The sequence below is a fragment of the Penicillium rubens genome, assembly GCF_028828025.1.
Source record: "Penicillium rubens strain IBT 27055 chromosome Unknown utg000004l_segment0_segment0, whole genome shotgun sequence".
Classification (NCBI taxonomy): domain Eukaryota; kingdom Fungi; phylum Ascomycota; class Eurotiomycetes; order Eurotiales; family Aspergillaceae; genus Penicillium; species Penicillium rubens.
In genome coordinates this window covers 775,493-794,850 of record NW_026890602.1, presented here as the reverse complement: position 1 = coordinate 794,850, position 19,358 = coordinate 775,493, and the positions used below count along the sequence as shown (strand labels likewise).

Genomic DNA, 19,358 nt, shown 5'->3' with positions numbered 1-19,358 from the left:
CTCTGTCGAGCCTATTATAATGAGCGAGTAAATTTAATCAAGGAGCTGGGAGAGGATAAGCGCTAGTGCTTGACTCGGAGTACGAATATTTAGCAGACGTGAGCCATTCAGAATGTCTTCGAACGCTGGTCTCCGAACATGAAGTCTGATGCTCATGATGCTTGATCTCTCTATCTCTGTAAAATACCATGCTTAGCCGGAGGGTGCGATTGGACGTGCATGACCCAAGATAAATATTATCGATCTTGAAAGAACCTGACGGATCTCTGAGTCGGACACGGCTCGGTGTCATCTCATCCGCGCGCTATGGGCTCGGCGAGTTCTACCCCGGACGGTCACTACCCCGCGCCTTGACCCCGTACGGATCCTGAATTTCCTCCAGTGGAGAGAAGGAAGTGGCGTTTGGCGACGGAGGTAGAGTCCAGCGCATAATTTGTGGCCAAAGAGTAAAGTAAGAAAGAGAACCCCACTTTAGAAACCGCCGTCCCTTAGTGCGGCTGCTAGTTAATAATCAACCATGAGGTCCACGGGTAACTCCAGAATAGCGCCTAACCTACCTAGGTACCTAGCTCCTTCAAAACATAAGCTTATATACGACATACTCCACAGTGGGGGGCTATCTGCATGGCAGATGGCAAATGATACAGTCCAATGCACGCTTGAAGTGCGGTTGACCGTCCTTTCCATACTAGCCACCAGCCCATCTTTCCAATTTTCAGCTGGGGAGTACCAATTGCTATTAGCGCAGGAAACGAAGAAACATAATTCAATTGTACAATACATCATAAGAGACCCACATAAGCGTCTACAACTGATGCAAATTGATCAGGAGGTCCCCAAGGAAGAAGACGCGCTAACAGATCGGTGCTGATGATATTCCAAAAAAGAATGAAGTCGACGCCCTGAATCAGTAGTGTCCAACAACGTTCCAAATTCAATGTTCAAGTGATGCGTCCAGTGTATCTGTTTGCTTCTTCGCTTCAACGACAGTGTAGCCTTGCCTATCTATCTTTGCTCCAATTACAATAACCTCGAATCCTCATCGCAGCATTCCCGGTTGATCAAATTGCTCCCAGAGAGCACGTTCCGCAACCAATTCATCATCGTATCTAAGCACAGCATTCTGAAACTCGGCATACCAGTCCGGCATGTCGAAAAGTGCAAAATGCGCTTTTGTATATTCCCAATATTCCGGGTACCACCCAGCGAATTGCCAATCAACAATTGCAACAATATCGCCATTGCGTATGATGATATTACGTGGGCAAAGATCTCCATGCGCGAAAAAGGTCCGGTATTGGCGAGAATGGCACTGCGTGACAGATTCACTATACACTTGTGTACAATCCTCCAATGGGATGTGTCCGCGGAGAAAAGAATGAAATTCTTCATTGTTGAAAAAGGGGCCGAAAGGATTGTACCCTATACGGTAGTCAAGGTATTGTCCTAGTCCTGCTGAAGCAACAACTCCTTTCTGTGGCGGCTCGAGAAGTCGGAGTTGATCGATGTAAGTAGCAACCTGTTTAACAATGGCTTGCTTTTTAGTGGATGATAAATTGAGGCTAGCCCATATAGCTTGCAGCGTGACCCCCTGGATGTATTCCATTTCGATAAAAAGACGTCCAGAAACATAGTAGGTCCGATAAACTTTCGGAACAGGTGTAGAAGTGTACTGTGCAACGTGTTTCAGGCCTTCAAGCTCTGCCGACTCACACGGGCCCTTGATTATTCGGGTTTCGCTCACTTTCACTACGCTCGGTCCTAAGGAGCCGAAGCGCTTCTCGCCCAACCAAAGCCGAGCTCGGAGAAAAAGAGATGTTATTCGCTCGGATATTGGCATGGTGGTGGTTTTATATGATGGCGGATATGCAAGTTAAAGCTGGCTATCAAGGGCCAAGATGAATGGGTAAAAGAAACTGTAATTTGGGTGATCCCTTTCATATTTCATATGGGTGGCGGACCCTGGAAAGTCCGTATTTTTGAAAGCGAATTATAGGGGCTGGTTGTATACTAGAATTGGACTTTTAATACGGGATATTATGTTAGATGTCTAAGGCAGCATATGTATAATAGGACCTAGATAGTTGCCTGTGCTCTCTCTCTCTTTCTCCTCTCTGTCCACCCCAATACATACGTTGCTTTCTCCATTGATTCTCTATCGTATTGTGTCTCTATGAATAGCCTTGCCGACAACACACGTTGGCGGGTCCCAGACCCATCGCCCCACATGCCATATCGGGTGCGCGAGAGCGAAGCAGAGCGCATGGAACTATACTCCAACAAAGAGAGACTGGGCCGAACAACAGGATTCCGCTAAGGGCAATGACTGTGGCTTGGAGTAATTGCTGAGAGTGTAAATGTTGACGACAATTCTCCAATTCTTAGGGTTACTATCCACAGTGGTGCTCCGGCGGATTCAGATGTGGAAAGACAAGTCGACTGCCCCCCCGGCTTCACTGAAGCCCATGCAGCTGTGGATCAAGGCATATGGTCAGCTTGGGGTTACCCCAATGACGCGATTTCAGTCAAACATAAGAACGGAATAGGGACGACCGGCTTCAGAGTAAATTTACTCTCATCATTTCAGGGAACATAGCCAGTATGTCTTCTAGCCGCGAAGCAGTCAACACAGCGGAGGCACCTCCTCCTCGACCATTCTACAACCAAGCAGTTGTTGCAAACGGCTTTGTCTTCTGCTCTGGTCAGCTTCCGAAGGACTCTACTGGCAGGATCGTCTCGGGGACCGTGCAGGACCGTGCAGTACGTTATCGAGCAAACAAACCCGTGACTTATATGTATTCATCCAAAAACACTTTACCTGACTCTACCTTAGAACCAATGCATCAAAAACCTGAAAGCAGTGCTGGAATCAGCCGGATCCAGCCTAGAGAAAATGGTTGAGGTTAATGTTTTCCTGGCCGATATGGGAGATTTCGAGAAGATGAACGAGACCTATTTGCAGTGGTTCGGTGAGATAAAGCCAGCTCGAACGTAAGTAAACATCCCCTTCCATAGCATGTGACAGAGACTTAATAGTACGCGAATCATGGAATAGTTGCGTCGCCGTTAAGTCGATCCCTGAGTATACCGACGTTGAGATGAAGTGTGTTGCGCTCCTGTGATTTGAAGATACTATGTTAGGCATTACTATGTTGTATATTGAAAATCGTTCTAACCTGCTTTGTTTTCTATCTCCCGGGCCCGTCTTATATGCTGTATGGTTTTCGGGACGTTCAGGTCATAATGCCCTTCTCGATGGGAATCCCGTGTAGTGGTCGACTCAGATCCAAAGGTTCATCTTGTGTAACAGAGTTGTTTTCTTGTCGTGATTACGAGCAAATAGTTTGTTAAGAAATTTGCACATAAACTTTTGATTCTACTTTTGAAGTAGTCGCGGTTGACCTGGTTATGTCTGCCAACTTTCGCGCGAAAGTCTGCCCGCAAAATGATGATCAGGTACTTAACTCTCCATGTTGATTGGGACCAATTCGGAATATAACCGTCCGGAGATCCCTCTTCTTCCTATCGTTATAATCTTGTCGAAGTGCTGGCTATTATACGACGTATACTTTCCGGTACCACCGCCATCATCTTCGGGCAGCGCGATAGCGTAAATCTCATTACCGGCCGCCTTCTCCTCGTTGATCAGCCGAATAGTCTCTAGGGCCTGAAATACCGGGAAACTTCCCTCCTCGAAAATGGATGATATACCCCATTCATGCAACCATTTCTCGACCCATCGCCCGATCGTGATATTTTGACACCGAAGAAGACAAGCAGTAAGGAGACTGGAAACTCCGATCGAGTAGACATTGCCTTTGAGGCAATCCTGTTTGTTGAGACCGGACACAATGCGAATCAATAAAGTCATCCAGAAATTGACTTCCTTCTTTTCAGGGCCGTTTGATGGACCGCGCGCACAATTCAATTCATGAAGCAGCGCAGTGCATTGCATGATTCGGGAAGCAACATAGTAGGCGTAGTTCATTGCGAAATAATGTGATCTGAAGGTAAGGGGACGGATGCCCCCTACACCGTGGTCCATAAGGCCGGAAAATGATTCGATGGGGAGCTCGGACTGAGAAACTCCAGCATGCCATTCATCGAGCCTCATTGATTCGATTCGTAGATAAGCAATACATTCTTCAACGGTAACACCTGAGGTCTGCGTTCCACAAGGCGCCAGCTGTAGAAGAGCGATGTTATTGACACGATATGATTCGCACAAAATAGACGTGACTATAACTCGCCTTGCATTGATTGAGCGAAGCATGTTCGAGATATCCGGAGACAGAGAAAGCGAGCCTTGACTGAGCTGAAATGAGAATGAGCTAAAGTTCATTCTGAGCCACCAAGTGTGATACTTCGCTAGAACACATGCCGCAGTTAGTTCACGACCTATGGGTTCTGATGATATTGTTGAGAGATGCGTATTTATGAACGTGTCAACGCCTTGGGCGTGGCAAGCAAAACTCGCAAAGTTTCCCATCGAGGACTCAAAATAACATAATAGAACCATCGCAGCCAGAATGTGTGATGTACTACTGGTTGTACCTTTGTCGATGGTTCTTGCGATTTGCTTGATTGCTGAACCGTAGTAGTGTTGGCTTGGTAAAAGGTAATCGCGCTTAGGACGATATACGACTTGTGAAGATGATGTTTCAGTCCCCCCTTTAGTTCCTTCTGGCGACGATCGACTCATATTGCAAGCCGAGAGAGCCAGAAGAGCATGCATTAGTGGTGCATGCTCCTTGGCCATGGCAGTGATTTGTGTCTGGGATGACGGAAGTGATTGCACACAAGACTTCTCCCAGTGCGTGAGATAGAAGTACTCATTTTCTGATCGACCGAGAGACCTTCTTATGGTTTGGCTTGGCAATGGGGACAGAAAAGTCCTGGTCAGAGATTGGGGCGTCGGCGGACTGCATGAGAGCCGTTCATCGTGGATTGGGTGAGGCGCAGGCGTGGGAGCATTGTCTGGATGGTTGGGTTCAATTAAAAAATCATCAGGCCCATAGTGACACGGTTCATCATTAGTCGTTGTGCCGTGGGCAGGTAGGTCTTTGCTGTGTGTCGTTTTTGGTTTATTGAGGCGGACGCTTCGTGGTTTGGCATCAAGCACAACGCCATCGCGGAAGTCGAATCCGGGAGTTATCACTTCACATTTATCTCCGCGGCGAATACATGCGGTGCATGAGGGCTGCTTCTCGTCGCACTGTGGGATGTTAGCGCGCGGACTTTTGCATCTAATCAAGCCTGGTGAACCGTACCTTCACTCGGCGTTGCCGGCATGGTTTGCAGCCAGACCGGGAACGAACGATGCTCGTCTTCTTGGGGCGTCGTGGAGCAGGCTTGTACATAGCTTCGTCGAGATAAATGCACGGAGGAGCATCCGAGGATGACGAGTCCTGGGTACTCTGGGGCCCTGTGGGGAGGATGCGACTTTTACGAGTGTCGACACTGTCACAATCGGCTTCGGTGGGTCCTGCGAAAGTTTTGCCGCGGGACCCCGCCCAGGCTTCTTACCCCAATTTTAACCTGCGAATCTTCGTGTTGAGATCAGTGGGGTCGTAGCTCATACATCTAGACAATCACCAAAACTATAGAACACACTCATGCACTGGTTTATGCGTAAAAGAGTACGCATTTCTATTCCGAATCAAACCATTCATCATCTAGAAGCTGCTGAGCCGAAGGTCTATCCCTAGGGTCAAGCTTCATGATCTTTAGGATGAACTTCTTGTCCTCGCTCGAAACTTCCTCCGTTGAGATATTTTCAAAGGGCTTCTGTTTCCCACGGAGGCTTCCCATAATTCCCATAAGGATATTTAGTGTGCTGGGGCGAGCGATCTCTTTGTAAGAGACAGGAAATGGGCCAAAGAATTGGCACTGTTTCGTAAGGATTCCCAGCGCATATTCACAATGATCAGCGGAGGCATCCGGCTTAAACATGAAGAAGTTACTACCATAAATCAAAGTGATAAGCTAAAAATGGCAGTTAGAATCCAATGACAAAAGCATGTCTTGTATACACACATACCATTGCACCAAATGACCATATATCAGTGGAAGTATCCCAGCCAATTTGAAGTTGGGCTTCGGGACTTCGCCATATAGGCGCTCCTATCAAATCACCGTCTTTTGCATACTTAGAACACGCAGGAACTGTACTTCCACAGTCTGCAAGCTGCACATCAGTGAAGCGTATACTCCCAGCTCCAGTGCGGTAGTTCACAAGAATATTGTCAGGTTTTATATCTGTCACGATACAAGGTCAGAATTTAGCTTAGATACCAGATTTAGTTATACTAACCAGTGTGCACAAAACCATCCCTATGTAACACACTTAATGCCTGGAGGACCCGCCTAGCAACATATTTGATTTCGTGTTTGCTGAGGTGTTTGGAGGTAGTGGCGTTTAAAAGGTGGTCATCCAAGAATTTCACAACGATGGCTGGCGGATCTTGTGGTTCAATAATTTCATCAATCAAGGGGCGTATGAACGGGCTACGGCCCTGGAATTGCTTGAGAACATCTCGCTCATTTTCCAGGCGAAAATGACGGACGCTTTTGATGACCACTGACTGACCGGTTTGAGATCTTTCGGAATTAGTGCATGTTGTCAATTCTCGGGCCTCAATTCGCACACCTTGCCAGCCAAATACAATCTTGAGATGCTTCGTAATGTTGTACCAGTTTAGTTTTCCCTTCAAACGTTGCCCAATGTAAAATGGTGCGGACATCCTGAGCAATGGTGAGATGAACTATGGCCTCGGAATAAATGGAGTGAAATTTGTACCAATGCAGAGTAAGGGGAGTGAGTGGGGAATTTATACAGAAGTCCACGGCATTGTACAGACCCTGTTACCAAGTATCTTCCCACCCCCTATTTTCCTACCAAAACTGGCCAACTTTGAACCCTATTCTGTCAATGATTTTATATTGTAACATATTTCTATTCTATATTTTAATTGTTTGTCATTACAAATATAAAGTAATATATTATAAATTATATCAGTAAGTATTTTGGATAGGGAGTTGTCAGTTTTCAAAGTTAGACAAAAGATTATAACCGCGAGTTTAGTATAGGAGCCACTATATATAATTGGGATTCATCTTGACATTTGGATTCTAATCAGTTACCACTCGATAGCCATATATATTGGGCGATTCGAAAAGAGATGTTTTGCTAATCTGATATAAACTTTTATCAGAAATTATCTTAGAAGATTTTACAATATAAATTTATTGAGAGAATAGGGTTCAAATTTGGTCAGTTGTGGTGGGAAAAGAGGGAGCCCTGTGGGAAGATACTTAGTAACGCCTATGTATTCTTTTAGATTAGGACAGCCCTATCCTTGCATACAATGCCATAATGTATCGGCTTACTGTCATACCTGGTATCCTTACTCAACTACTTTGAATCATTTACTCGTTCTAATTTCTGCTGACACTGGGTACGCAAATGACTAGATCAATTCAAGCTCGATCCTGATTTTACATGCAGTTCAAACGAGCTTCCCAATATCTGGGTACACGTCATATCTCCTCTGGTAGCTAATAGGAATCGCCTGGCGAGACTCCTTGATAACACTAGGGTCCAATACCGCATATATGATATCTTCGCTTTCCTTAGTCCCGGCAACAATTCGACCCATCGGATCGCTGACCATGCTATACCCCCAGGCAGGGTATGAAGGTGGTGGTGCCCTCGATTGCGAGCATAGCACACTGTAGACCTGATTATCGACTGCTCGAGACCGACCAAGAAGTTCCCAATGAAGTGGTCCAGTGGTTGTGTTAAATGCGGAGGGGAAAACTAGTGCGAAGGCACCCTTCCGGGCTGCAATCGTACTCAGTTCTGCGAATCGCATGTCATAGCATATTCCGATGCCGATTTTTCCATACCCGTCCAAATCCACAATGATAATTTCGTTTCCTGGGGATAAGGTATCTGATTCATGAAATGACATGCCACCAGCGATGTCGACGTCAAATAGATGCATCTTGCGATAAGATGCGAGCAATTTCCCTCGAGGAGAGTATACCGTGCAGGTATTATAGATTTTGCCGGCCTGGTCACACTCTGGAATACTCCCCCCTATGAGAAAAACGCCAGCATCCTGGGCCACCTGCGCCAATGCAGCAAAGGTAGGTGCCTCAGTGGGGTCGGGGGATGATGACAACGGCTCAGCATACTCGTGAAACTTTGCTGTGGAATATGGCGAGTTGAAACATTCCGGAAGAACAACAAGAGCAGCGCCTGCGGCTACCGCTTGCAAGATTTTCTCTCTCGCCTTAGCAATATTATCAGCTTTGTTGGGACCTGGACCAGCAGGTTAGTTTTATGGCAACAACGAGAGAAGAACTTGCTCTCACCACTTGCTATTTGGATACAAGCTACTCTGAGTGGCTGTTGGAGAATTTCGTCACCAAGTAGTGACATGTTGACGTTCCGATGTATGTAATATCAAGAAAATTAAATGTTGGTCATTTAATCAAGAACCTCAATTGCTCTCTAAAGTTCAAGTATGTGAGGGTTCCATCCTCACGTGCAGTGCCTTTCTTCGTCGGGGTAAGTGTTTGGAGTAATTCCCCAACGCGAGTGGAGATGACGTTTTGTCGGATATGACTCCAAACTTTTTTGAAGCGGCAAACAGTTTAGCGCTGTCTATAGATCCTGTGTGTTAGTATCGTACCCTGTAACCTGGTTCTGGCAACTCCTCCGGGCTCGGCTTAGTCCGATGCAGCCAGTAGAATGATTACTCTGGAACCCGCGCAAATTTCCACCTTCCCGATGCGGTGCGCGGGAACGAGCTTTTTGAACCGCCTACCTGGTACTCCCACACCCGCTGGAGACAAATCAGGTTACTTCCACCGTGTACCCCAATTGAGGGTCGTCCTAGGTGTGGACAATTCATTAATGCTTCAGTTGTCATATTCTACAAGAGTCGACACTGTATCCATACGCAACCCCATTGGGAATCCCGATATCTGTCTTCCTTCATTGTGTGCCACTGTATAAGAATACATTATGGCGGACCATAAGACCTGCCCTCCGCTCACTGCCGATTCAATCAGGGCTGCGTACCCTCTGATCAGCCCATACATCCACCAAACTCCGGTACTTAGATCAAAGACCCTCGATCGCATTGCTTCTACGGCCCAGGAGGAATCTGCAATCAAAGGTACGGCCTTTGAAGGGCAGAAGCCTGCGACGCCAGTCTTTCGACTTTATTTCAAATGTGAAAATTTCCAGAGAATTGGTGCTTTCAAAGCGAGGGGCGCATTTCATGCCGTATTGAGACTCTGTTCTGAATTGGGGATTGATCAGGTACGCAAGCGCGGCGTGACAACGCACAGTTCTGGTAAGGGAGCATTCTCCTAACTTGAATCGTCGACCGGGAAAATTCTGACAATAAAAGGCAACCATGCTCAGGCTCTTGCGCTGGCAGCATTCACCTTGAACATTCCTGCCCATATCGTGATGCCTTCGATCTCCACCAAATCCAAAATAGCTGGGACTCGTGCTTACAACGCTCGTGTTCTTTTCAGCGGATCAACTGAGCCAGAACGCGTGGCTATGGTTGAAGAGGTCATCAAGGAGACGGGTGCTATTCTGGTTCCTCCTTACGACCACCCTGATATCATTCTGGGTCAAGGGACCGCGGGGCTGGAGCTTGAAAAGCAAGTGGAGGACTTACTGAAAGCTTCCGGTGATGAAACCACTCTCAGGGGTGATTCGACGCTGAATGCTGTTATCACACCTCTAGGTGGAGGAGGCTTGCTCGCTGGAACCGCTACTTATTTCTCGAGCAAACCTTCCACTTACGTTTTCGGAGCCGAGCCGTCATTCGAGGGCGGCGATGATGGCCGACGGGGTCTCGCTTGTGGAAGTCGGATCTCTACAGTCAGTACCTTGACTATTGCGGATGGTCTTCGAACACCCGTTGGGCAAGTTAGCTGGACCGTTATCTCTGATCAGAAGAAGGTTAGAGGGGTCTTCGCTGTTACCGAAGAACAGATCAAAGAGGCAATGGCGCTTATTCTGGAAAGGTTGAAGGTCTTCATCGAGCCAAGTGCTGCTGTGCCATTTGCAGTCATCCTATTCGATGAGGAGTTTCGACAAATTGTAGAAAAGGAAGGAGGAGAGAAGGGATGGGATGTTGGTGTGGTTTTGTCAGGAGGCAATACTACGGTAGAAGCAATCTGTCGTCTTTATGGAGAGAAGTAGTAGGGAATTTCGAATAAAACACCAATTTCTTCACGATTATAACCGTGTCTTTCTTATGTCGCTCTAAATCCCCAGAATACCATCGGTTCTGCTGTAGAACTTCAAGTAACCAGTCAAAAATGAGTGGATAATGTTAGACCAAAAATTATCCCTAAAACCCCATGGCAACATCAAACAACAGTCGTCATATTACTAAGAGTCTGCACTTCTTTTGACTTGTTACTGGGGCGTCTATTCAACAGTTTTCCATTTTTAAGGCCGCCATGCACTCAATTTCAACGCCACGAACCAAAAGGTAACTCCTGAACATCAACGCATGTGCGTACCTAGACTATCAATTTATAGCCAAACTTCGTTGGGCAAACAAAACTCACGGGTATGAATCTGGATGGCATGTTCTCGACATATGTCTCATTTATAGTGCTGGATCCAGACATGTTGGTGAGAACATGTTGACTTTGATCTGCAGGATTGTGACTATGCTAAAAATGTCATTCGTCTAAACGCAAAGTGACTCACCAGACTGTCCAACCTCCTTCCTACAGCTTTGAGAATAGAAAAAGTCTTTTGCGGAAGATTTGGTCCTTGCCGAAATCATCACAGCTAGAGCTATTGGATGATAAAAGGGCGTACTGTGCATATGTCACCGTGCGATCAGCTACAGTGCCCTCTACGGATTTCCTGTCGAGGGAATCATGCCCAATCTTCTAGAGACATAGACCACGTCGTTGTGAACAATTAACTAAGAGAGAATCGGCATTTGTGCAGGAGCACCCTGCGTCAGAACATGGGTATTTTGCGCAATATAAAAAGGTAGATATTTCACAGAACTTGAACCGTTTCCACCTTTGGTAAATCAACCAATGATCAGGACGACTAGCGATTCCGATTATCACATACCATATTGCTCGTTCTCGTGGACTCAATATCTTGGAGTATGTACCAGGTCGAAACCGTGCCCCACACATCGCCAACAAGTCGGATTTGATGGCTTTTGGCCAATGAATTCTGAATAATTTCTCCAAGTCCATCCAACCGCGAAGGTAAATGAGGTATTTTCTTAGCGAGGCAAAAGCAAATGAAAGCGTCTCGCCATTTCGGCTTCCCCGCTAGCCATCCCCATCGGGTGCGCGGGAGCGAGTGGTCTGCCGTTCTTCCGTCCTATGGATTTTGCCTCGCCATTCAACAGCCAATCATATCGGAGGAATGGGTTCAAGGTACAGTAGCTCTATTCGAAGGCAATATATAACGGATGACTCTGCTAAATGATACGAATATCTCCAACACGCAGAAATCCAGCATGGCATCTCAGCAGAGACTGAAAGACTTCTATATCGGCCAAGATGTGGCTGGCGTGCCGAAACCAGCGCTTGTCCTCGATGCAGCGATCATCAGAAGGCATTGCGAAACAATGATTAGAACAGTGAGAGAGCTTGACGTTGGATTTCGGGCTCATGTCAAGTCTCACAAAGTAAGTCCTGTGATTTATACCACTCTTTACAAGGCTCTAATCAATCAAGACGTCCGAAATTGCAGAAATGCAAATTGGGGACAAGGCCCTTGATGGAAATTTCATTGCATCGACCGTCCTCGAAATGGAAAGTTTGGTACCTCTTCTCAAGAAACTGCAGGCTGAAGGGCGTCGCGTCAATGTGCTCTATGGCATTCCACTGGTACCGTCGCAGGTGGTTCGATTGGCGAAGATCGCCCTAGAAATTGGACGCGACAGCATTTCGGTAATGATCGATCACCCGGACCAGGTCGACTACCTCCCACAATATTCCGCAATTACCAAATTTGCGGTGTCAGTTTTCGTCAAGGTTGACTCAGGCTATCATAGAGCTGGACTACCGCCCGCCGCCTTGAATAAGGAAGGTCTGCTCGAGAAGCTGGCAAATTCCGAAAAACAAGGTCATGTCAAGCTCCTCGGCGTCTACTCGCATAGTAGTCTCAGCTACGCAGGGACGACCCCTCAGGAAGCAATGAAGCATTTGATTAATGAAATTGACTCTTGCAAAGAAGCAGTCACACTCCACTCGGACTTTTTCCTACAAAAGCAGCTTGTCATCAGCGTGGGAGCGACTCCACAGGCATTGTCGTCGCAGAATCTTCTGCAAAAGGGCGAAGTGGGACCCGAAATAAGGACTCTAAGAGATATACTGCGTGCTCCTTTTGGAAGTGACATAGATGCAAAGGTCAAGGTGGAGCTGCATGCTGGAGTGTACCCGCTTCTTGACATGCAACAATTGTCAACCAAAGCGAGTATGCAACTGAAGACCCCCGAAGAAGAGATTGCGGTCTCCGTGCTTGCAGAAGTCTGCAGTGTATACAACGATGGCGAAAGATCTCAACCTGAGGCTCTCGTTGCGGCCGGGACATTGGCGCTGGGAAGGGAGCCATGCCCTAGCTACCCTGGCTGGGCCAAGTTGTCTTCTTGGCGACAATCACCTTCCAAGTCGCAGTCGTGCTTAATTGTGGAGCGTATCAGCCAGGAACATTCCGTCGTTGCTTGGGAAGACAAAGAGGCGAATTCACTTAGTGTTCCCCTTTCTGTTGGACAGGTAGTGAAACTCTACCCAAATCACGCCTGTGTCGCAACTTCATTCTACAACTTCTACTTTGTGGTGGACTCCGATCTCGATGCAGACGCGGCGAAAATTGTCGACGTGTGGGTGAGGGCAAGAGGTAGTGACTTGACCGATCCATTGACTCTCTTGAGGGTTCAATAGTTAGCAACACATAGTCTACACACAAAACTTTTCAGTTGCATCGATTCGTAAAGTGGGTCAAAGGTGCCGCCTCTATGAGCAAGCCATACCAAAGAAAGCTCACCCTACAACGCGTTGATTGGCGCGCGCAGCCCTGCGATCTCCTTATCCTTTTCCGTGCCTGACTTTAGGAGGTCAGCATATCGTACCTGCAAATTCAAGCATAAGCCCGTTATAGTGTTCTTATTTCGAGAAAAGGATCCCAGGTAAATAACTCAGATATTCAGAAATGTATTTCTCCTAGAATTTCCGTGGCTGCCCAATGAGCCAGGTGCCTCCACTGCGGTTCCAATACTGGCAATGTTGATTTCAGAATAGCCGTAGCCCACCCCTCAAAGCACCATATGTGCCTTAGACGGTGCAAGACAACACAGTAAAAACAGAGGATGACTAATGCCATTGGCTCCCGCTCCTGCAAACTTCGCAAGAATTGCCGAGGGCACTTTATTGCCCAGCGACATGCAGCATTGGTAAGAACCTGGTCTCGATGAACTGCATTCAATGCATCTTCCAACATAATAATAGCCTCTTGGTATACAGCAGTATCGTGGTCCGAATTCTGGACGCCGTAAGCGGTGTTTGCTGTGTAAAGTCGGTCCACGGCCAATCGAACTTCATATGGTAATGGGATTGGATATTCCATTTCGATCGAGGCCGACACGAAAATAGGACTGAAATTGCTCTCCTGGATTGAAAGTCCACAGATTCTCAGGACTTTTTGCACGCCCTCTGATAATGTCAGCACCTGGAATAAATTATCCATACATGAAGAGGGATTAATGACATTTTCTAGGCGCAGGAAGCCGAAGTAGAATATAGCAAGGATACTTGAGAATGCAAATATTGCTTTGGCATTGTCTCGATTGATATCATTGAGAAGCTCCCGAAATACCAGCAATGCTTGGTGCTGATAAAGCAGAGCTTTCTTCATGCATTCTGCTTTCATGTTCTCGCCTTTGGCATCTGCTAGGTGAATAGCGGAGACAGCTAATATGCCAAGCATGAGAAATGGATGAGACAATGCCTCTTCAGGAACGAGGAATTGCCAGACTTCTTTGGTGGCTTCGTTTCGAGAGAGCGCCAAGTAGGTCTTGCTTGACCACTGAAGCATAAGCTCGAGGTCGCTTAGATCAAGGCCCGAAGGAGAAGGCCGGCGAGTATTGTTATGGTCGCACAATGCTTGGGAAGTTTTCATGATACAAGGTGTCGAGAATAAATACTCGACTTCTTGCCCCAAGTTGAGGGGGGATGTTGGAGATCCTAGGGCGGATGGCTCGCTCAGCCACAAGTACGGGGCAGATGAGCCATAATTGCAACTAGTAGACCGTTTGCTACAGTTTGTGCATGAGGGCCGGGCTTCGTCGCACTAATGGGATTAGCAGTCGGTCGTTGAGTAGAAAGACGTGAGGTAGTACCTTGACCCGTCTTGTCTTGCATTCCGCACAGCCATGGCGGGATTTCCGATGAGAGCGCCGCATCAGCGAAGTCTTGGTAAAGCGACAGAGAAAGGCCGCTGACAGAGCGTACAAGGCCCGGTGCCTAAGTTCCGAGTATGTCTTGACGTAATGAGGTATTAGACTGTCACAATATAAAATCAAAATTGTTCCACCTGGGCATAACGGACATGATATTGATATTAACCTTGTTATTAATCAAAGATCCACCTGCAGGGCTGGAAGGCTGGAAGGCTGGTCAGCAAATTTGAAATTCGAATTGTAGTTCGACTAGGAGAAGAATACGACATCGTTATGGATCTCCACCCTCTACATGGGATTCGTATATTTAATCAATTTCGGTAAGGAATCCTCAGATCCTCAGGTGTAATAATGTGTAATGGAACCAATGATTCAAATTTCAAGGGGACCAGGTCTCATTCGAGTTTTTGCCTTCATGTAGAAAGGAATACGAAGGTGATCGGCAATCGTCTCCACTACCCACCTAGGGGCTTTATCTGCATACTCTTGCTCCTATCTTTAGGGCAATTTGACATGCTATATATACTGGAAGCATGCCCTGCCGAGACTCAATTAGTTTAGTATCTTCCTATTATCTCACCAACGAGCATGTTTCAGCTTATCTCACTCTCCGTTCTGGTCCTATCTGCCGCTTTGGCCCCGGTTTTTGCCAACTCGCCGGCCTATCCTCACAAAACTACATGTGCGACGCGTGTGAAGACGTTCGAATGCCGTTGTGGACATGCTGAGTTTCTTTCGCTGCCTCATGCAAATATCACTGCTCCCGAAGAGGCTCGAAAATGCGCGAGCTACAGTAAGGACCTCATGTGGATCGCCAATCGAACTCGATCCTATTTATATCACGATGCTGATCATTGTCATACAAATAGAATTGATTGACGCTCGTGGTACGGCTGAGCCACAGGGGGTCTCGACCATGTTCTACCCTATGATCAAGGACATACTTGCCAACACAACCGGCGGTGTCAGCCAGCCTGTCGAATATCCAGCAGGTCCTGATCAAAACACTACTAGTGGTGAGAAATTTGTGCTGGATGTCATAAATCAAGGTCTTCGTGACTGCCCTGGTCAGAGCTATGCACTTTTTGGGTACTCCCAAGGCGCAACCCTGATTCTCAACGCACTTGATCAACTTGACGCTGCTGCGCTAAGCTTGGTCAAGTCGGTTATTCTCGTTGGGAACCCTTACCGCATTCCCAATAAGCTATCGAACGTGAACGGTACCGCCCAGAAAGACCACGCAGAATCGGTTGGAATGTTTGCGACGTCCGCCATTCAAAACAACAGTACAGTGCCTCAGCTCTCAACCGATGTGGATCGAAGTGGCAAAGCATTAGATTATTGTCTTGAGGTGAGACCCCAGAGACCTAGTCCACTAAACATATGGAGGTGTTTGGACTGACCATGACATTGCTTTGGCTTTTTGATACAGGGTGATGGGGTTTGCTCTTACGACACCTCCTGCTCTTGTGCCTTGCCGGCCGGTCACCTTAGCTATGGGTTGGCTGATGCTGTCCAAAACACGGCGTTTCAGCACGTTGTTTCCCGGATAGGTAAGCGTCGAACCAACAACCCTATCCGCAACTGAGGTTTCGTATAAATTCGATCCCAAAACAACTCGTAGAACCGCCGAGTCATACGGCGAAAAGTGGTGGCGGTGCTTAGGAGCTCGGTGATACGAGCTAATGACAAAAGTCCTTCAACTACGAGGCATAGGAGAAAGGAAGGCGAAAAAAGAAACCGGGGCTGTTGGATGGAGGGGGAGGACAGGGGACTATATACAACCACACAGCGAGCACAGGAACCGGTGGAGCTAAACAAGAAGGGTCAAAAACAATACCGTGTCGTGGGTGCGATCCTTGACTGGCTTATGTGGCCAATAATATGAGATTCCTCCAACAACATCCGATATGGTGTAGTGGCTAACATCGCCGTCTCTCACACGGCAGCCGGGGGTTCGATTCCCCCTATCGGAGACAACCATTATTTATCTTTTTGAATCCCGTACCAAATGCATCAATCACCTTTTTGCACACGCGACAAAGAGAAGCAAGCAGGTGGTTATAGTAAGTAGGTGCGTGCATACATACATATATAGGTATAGTCGTATAAGGTTTTTGTCTTGCATATACAAAAGTACGAATCATTCATGCGAACCATGCTAAGTACCAACGCTACTATAGCATTAAATCCTCTTTGTAATATAGCTCATTACGGTACAGTGGTACATAATTATCTGCTGCTATTTTTACTCCAGTTAAAAATTTTCCTTCCTAAGCAGAGTAAGAAAATCGCCACTTTGATGAAATTTAACCGACGCTTGTCTGCAACGAATTGACAACTTGAATATGGATTTTGTATGCAATGCATACATATAAAAAACATATCACGAGCCTCCGATAGGGGGAATCGAACCCCCGGCTGCCGTGTGAGAGACGGCGATGTTAGCCACTACACCATATCGGACAATTGTTGAATGAATCGGCCCGAAAATGTACTATCGGCATTTGTGGAGTGGAGTATCCGGGTGGAGTGGCTCTTGTGCACCCATTTCTATTAGTTTCGGCCTCTTCTATTTCCTTTCCATGAAATTTATTACTAGGTAAGACTTTTCAATTCGGTACTAAGGCAGAGCCATGAATAAAAATCTGCTTCATTCAATATGTGAAGAAAAGGCCATTTATAAGTGCCACAATGTCATGACACGCACTATATATGTTGTATATCGGAGCCTGGAATAAGAGCGTAATGCTCAGATATAGTGGTCCTTTAGACTAGTGTGTAACTCGCCAGTCCAGAGGCAGGTTGTAACAAACACGCAAACACGCAAACAAGTACCCCACCACAACCCTCGAGTATCAATACCGAGATCTCGAGCAGTGCCCATATTCGCGGAATTAGAATCAGCGGCGACCAGTTTCACAGATGGTTCTCGAACTGATGGGTCGTGGATTGTCTTTTACGGCGTTGATGACATGCATTTGAGGGGATACGCAACTCTGACTACGAGCTGTTGACTATGTGCACAAAGTTCTTCGACCCGAATCCCTTCGGCATAGTACAAGGTCGACGGCGGCTGCGAGATGGATCGACCGGGAGGCCCACAAGGCTCGAGGTTAGTTAGTAAGGAGGCATTTACCTCAGATGGGTTCAAATAATGGGAATAGTATATAAAAGCATCTAGAATTTTATCTTCAGGGCCCATCCTTTGCAAATGCCACGAGACACGATGAACGCAATCGTAGACGAAATGTACAGAACACCACCAAAAATGATTAGCCCATAGTACTCCCCATTGTTATGCTGCTGGATAGCACCTGCAATAGGGATAGCGATGAGGGTGCCAACGCTGACTATCGTCCATGTCGTCCCGACTCTCTTCCCATAATCTTGAATTTCGCAAACCTGAGAAATGCAAACTGGTGCAAGACTAATAGCTGTTCCACTCCAGAAGCCAAACAGCACAGCGTAGCTAATGACCATCCCCAAACTGTGGGGTTCGACTAGATCCGCTGAAAGCCAAAGGGTGAGTGTGAACAGGGAACATATAAAGGAGCTCATGATCATGACGTTAAACCGGCCCAATCGATCAGCCACCAGGCCCGGAAGGAAGCGTCCGAACACAGCACCGAGGTTGAGAAAGACAAGAACTGCATATGACATCTGTTCATCGAAGCCCGCATGAAGTGTGTAGGAGGTGATGTATGTGATGGGAATGAAAACCGCAAATTCAACAAGGAAGACGCTCAACGTCGCGGATGCGTATTTGATATCCCTGAGAGCTCTGAAATCGAGCGACGGGCCTGCTTTCTTAGGGGGAAGTCTGGTTCGGACTGTGAGACATGCAATTGAACATGTCACTGCACATACCAGAGCAATTATGCGAATCGCCCATGCGAAGCCGATGCGAGGAGCCGCGAAAAGAATTATCAAGGGGAATATGCAACCTCCAACGCCTCCCGCTGTGCAGGCTACGCCGGTTGCCCAGCCGCGTCGAACATTGAACCAATGGCCAACGGCCGCCAACGGGGGTGCGAAAAGTGTACTGGCGGATACTCCGCCGAGGACGCTGAATGACAGAAATATCTGATAATATTCTGGCTGACAGTTAGACTCTGTTTCTTCTTAGGAGTTCGCAGCGACGGTGATACGTCGGGGGAATGGCATCGATTAGTATTGAGAAAGTAAACACACCATGACTGAAGCTCAAAAATATTAATGAAAGCACTATCCCAATAGACCCAGGGAGTATCACGTATAGGGGTCCGTGGGAATCAAGGATTGCACCTGTAATGGTACATAGTTAGTTCCTGTTGGACTCGGTATGGTGGGAATGATTGTTACCAAATCGGACACCACCTAAGTACAGGAAAAACGTGTAGGCTCCATAAATCCAGCCAATACTTGACTCCGAGTAATCCTTGAGTTGGTGGGTACTTGTCCAAGGTTGAAGAGTTCCTAGGCTATTTAAAAGTCCCATGGAGGGAATCATAGCACACCAAGCACCAAGGACCACAGACCATGCCTTCAACCCGCCTTCGGGGTATTGATCATGATCTGACTCAGATGTGATTTTAGGCGAATCGCGCGCTTGAGGGTCGATCTCCTGTTCCATTTCCAAGATGACGGGAAGTAGGGTTGGCGGTCCGAAAGAAGTATGGAATTCACCACATTGGGATACGTAGTCTGTTGGAACAGATACTCGCTGAATTATCCAGAGTTAGAACGTTGCCAAGTTGAGGTTCAATGTCCTTCAAATTTCGAATTCCCAGCAAAAAGCCTTATCGTAGGGCGGCTCCACTAAATGCTTTAACCTGAAAGGGAAGTTGAAGATAGTGGGTCTCCATAGTTGACTATGTAGCTTGTTAGATGTGGATATTA

At 47.0% G+C, this 19,358-nt stretch overlaps 9 protein-coding genes across 9 annotated transcripts; 4 read left to right on the top strand and 5 right to left on the bottom strand.

Annotated features, from left to right (window-relative positions):
- Nucleotides 1–1,039: 1,039 nt before the first annotated feature.
- Nucleotides 1,040–1,840, bottom strand: N7525_010253 (aminoglycoside phosphotransferase family protein; the record flags this gene model as incomplete). The annotated part of the gene is made up of 1 exon (XM_002556705.1): nucleotides 1,040–1,840. One exon carries the CDS (start codon nucleotides 1,838–1,840, stop codon nucleotides 1,040–1,042), a length of 801 nt encoding a protein of 266 aa, XP_002556751.1.
- Nucleotides 1,841–2,601: 761 nt separating this feature from the next.
- N7525_010252 (uncharacterized protein) lies at nucleotides 2,602–3,122 on the top strand (the record flags this gene model as incomplete). Its single annotated transcript, XM_002556704.1, has 3 exons — nucleotides 2,602–2,760; nucleotides 2,834–2,991; nucleotides 3,056–3,122. The coding sequence occupies 3 exons, from the start codon at nucleotides 2,602–2,604 to the stop codon at nucleotides 3,120–3,122; spliced, it is 384 nt and encodes a 127-aa protein (XP_002556750.1).
- A 338-nt stretch (nucleotides 3,123–3,460) lies between these two features.
- N7525_010251 (uncharacterized protein) lies at nucleotides 3,461–6,743 on the bottom strand (the record flags this gene model as incomplete). Its single annotated transcript, XM_002556702.2, has 5 exons — nucleotides 3,461–5,215; nucleotides 5,271–5,460; nucleotides 5,666–5,985; nucleotides 6,041–6,258; nucleotides 6,314–6,743. 5 exons carry the CDS (start codon nucleotides 6,741–6,743, stop codon nucleotides 3,461–3,463), a joined length of 2,913 nt encoding a protein of 970 aa, XP_002556748.2.
- Nucleotides 6,744–7,508: 765 nt separating this feature from the next.
- N7525_010250 (carbon-nitrogen hydrolase family protein) lies at nucleotides 7,509–8,446 on the bottom strand (the record flags this gene model as incomplete). Its single annotated transcript, XM_002556701.1, has 2 exons — nucleotides 7,509–8,326; nucleotides 8,380–8,446. 2 exons carry the CDS (start codon nucleotides 8,444–8,446, stop codon nucleotides 7,509–7,511), a joined length of 885 nt encoding a protein of 294 aa, XP_002556747.1.
- A 588-nt stretch (nucleotides 8,447–9,034) lies between these two features.
- On the top strand, nucleotides 9,035–10,234 carry N7525_010249 (threonine/serine dehydratase; the record flags this gene model as incomplete). The annotated part of the gene is made up of 2 exons (XM_002556700.1): nucleotides 9,035–9,368; nucleotides 9,426–10,234. 2 exons carry the CDS (start codon nucleotides 9,035–9,037, stop codon nucleotides 10,232–10,234), a joined length of 1,143 nt encoding a protein of 380 aa, XP_002556746.1.
- Nucleotides 10,235–11,534: 1,300 nt separating this feature from the next.
- N7525_010248 (uncharacterized protein) lies at nucleotides 11,535–12,963 on the top strand (the record flags this gene model as incomplete). Its single annotated transcript, XM_002556699.1, has 2 exons — nucleotides 11,535–11,705; nucleotides 11,755–12,963. The coding sequence occupies 2 exons, from the start codon at nucleotides 11,535–11,537 to the stop codon at nucleotides 12,961–12,963; spliced, it is 1,380 nt and encodes a 459-aa protein (XP_002556745.1).
- Nucleotides 12,964–13,225: 262 nt separating this feature from the next.
- N7525_010247 (Zn(II)2Cys6 transcription factor domain-containing protein) lies at nucleotides 13,226–14,579 on the bottom strand (the record flags this gene model as incomplete). The annotated part of the gene is made up of 2 exons (XM_002556698.2): nucleotides 13,226–14,368; nucleotides 14,418–14,579. Coding segments are annotated over 2 exons (1,305 nt in total), but the record flags the coding sequence as incomplete, so codon positions are not given.
- Nucleotides 14,580–15,065: 486 nt separating this feature from the next.
- N7525_010246 (uncharacterized protein) lies at nucleotides 15,066–16,029 on the top strand (the record flags this gene model as incomplete). Its single annotated transcript, XM_061215035.1, has 3 exons — nucleotides 15,066–15,270; nucleotides 15,347–15,828; nucleotides 15,910–16,029. Coding segments are annotated over 3 exons (807 nt in total), but the record flags the coding sequence as incomplete, so codon positions are not given.
- Nucleotides 16,030–17,657: 1,628 nt separating this feature from the next.
- Nucleotides 17,658–19,092, bottom strand: N7525_010245 (putative oxalate/formate antiporter; the record flags this gene model as incomplete). The annotated part of the gene is made up of 3 exons (XM_002556696.1): nucleotides 17,658–18,574; nucleotides 18,672–18,764; nucleotides 18,822–19,092. The coding sequence occupies 3 exons, from the start codon at nucleotides 19,090–19,092 to the stop codon at nucleotides 17,658–17,660; spliced, it is 1,281 nt and encodes a 426-aa protein (XP_002556742.1).
- Nucleotides 19,093–19,358: the final 266 nt, after the last annotated feature.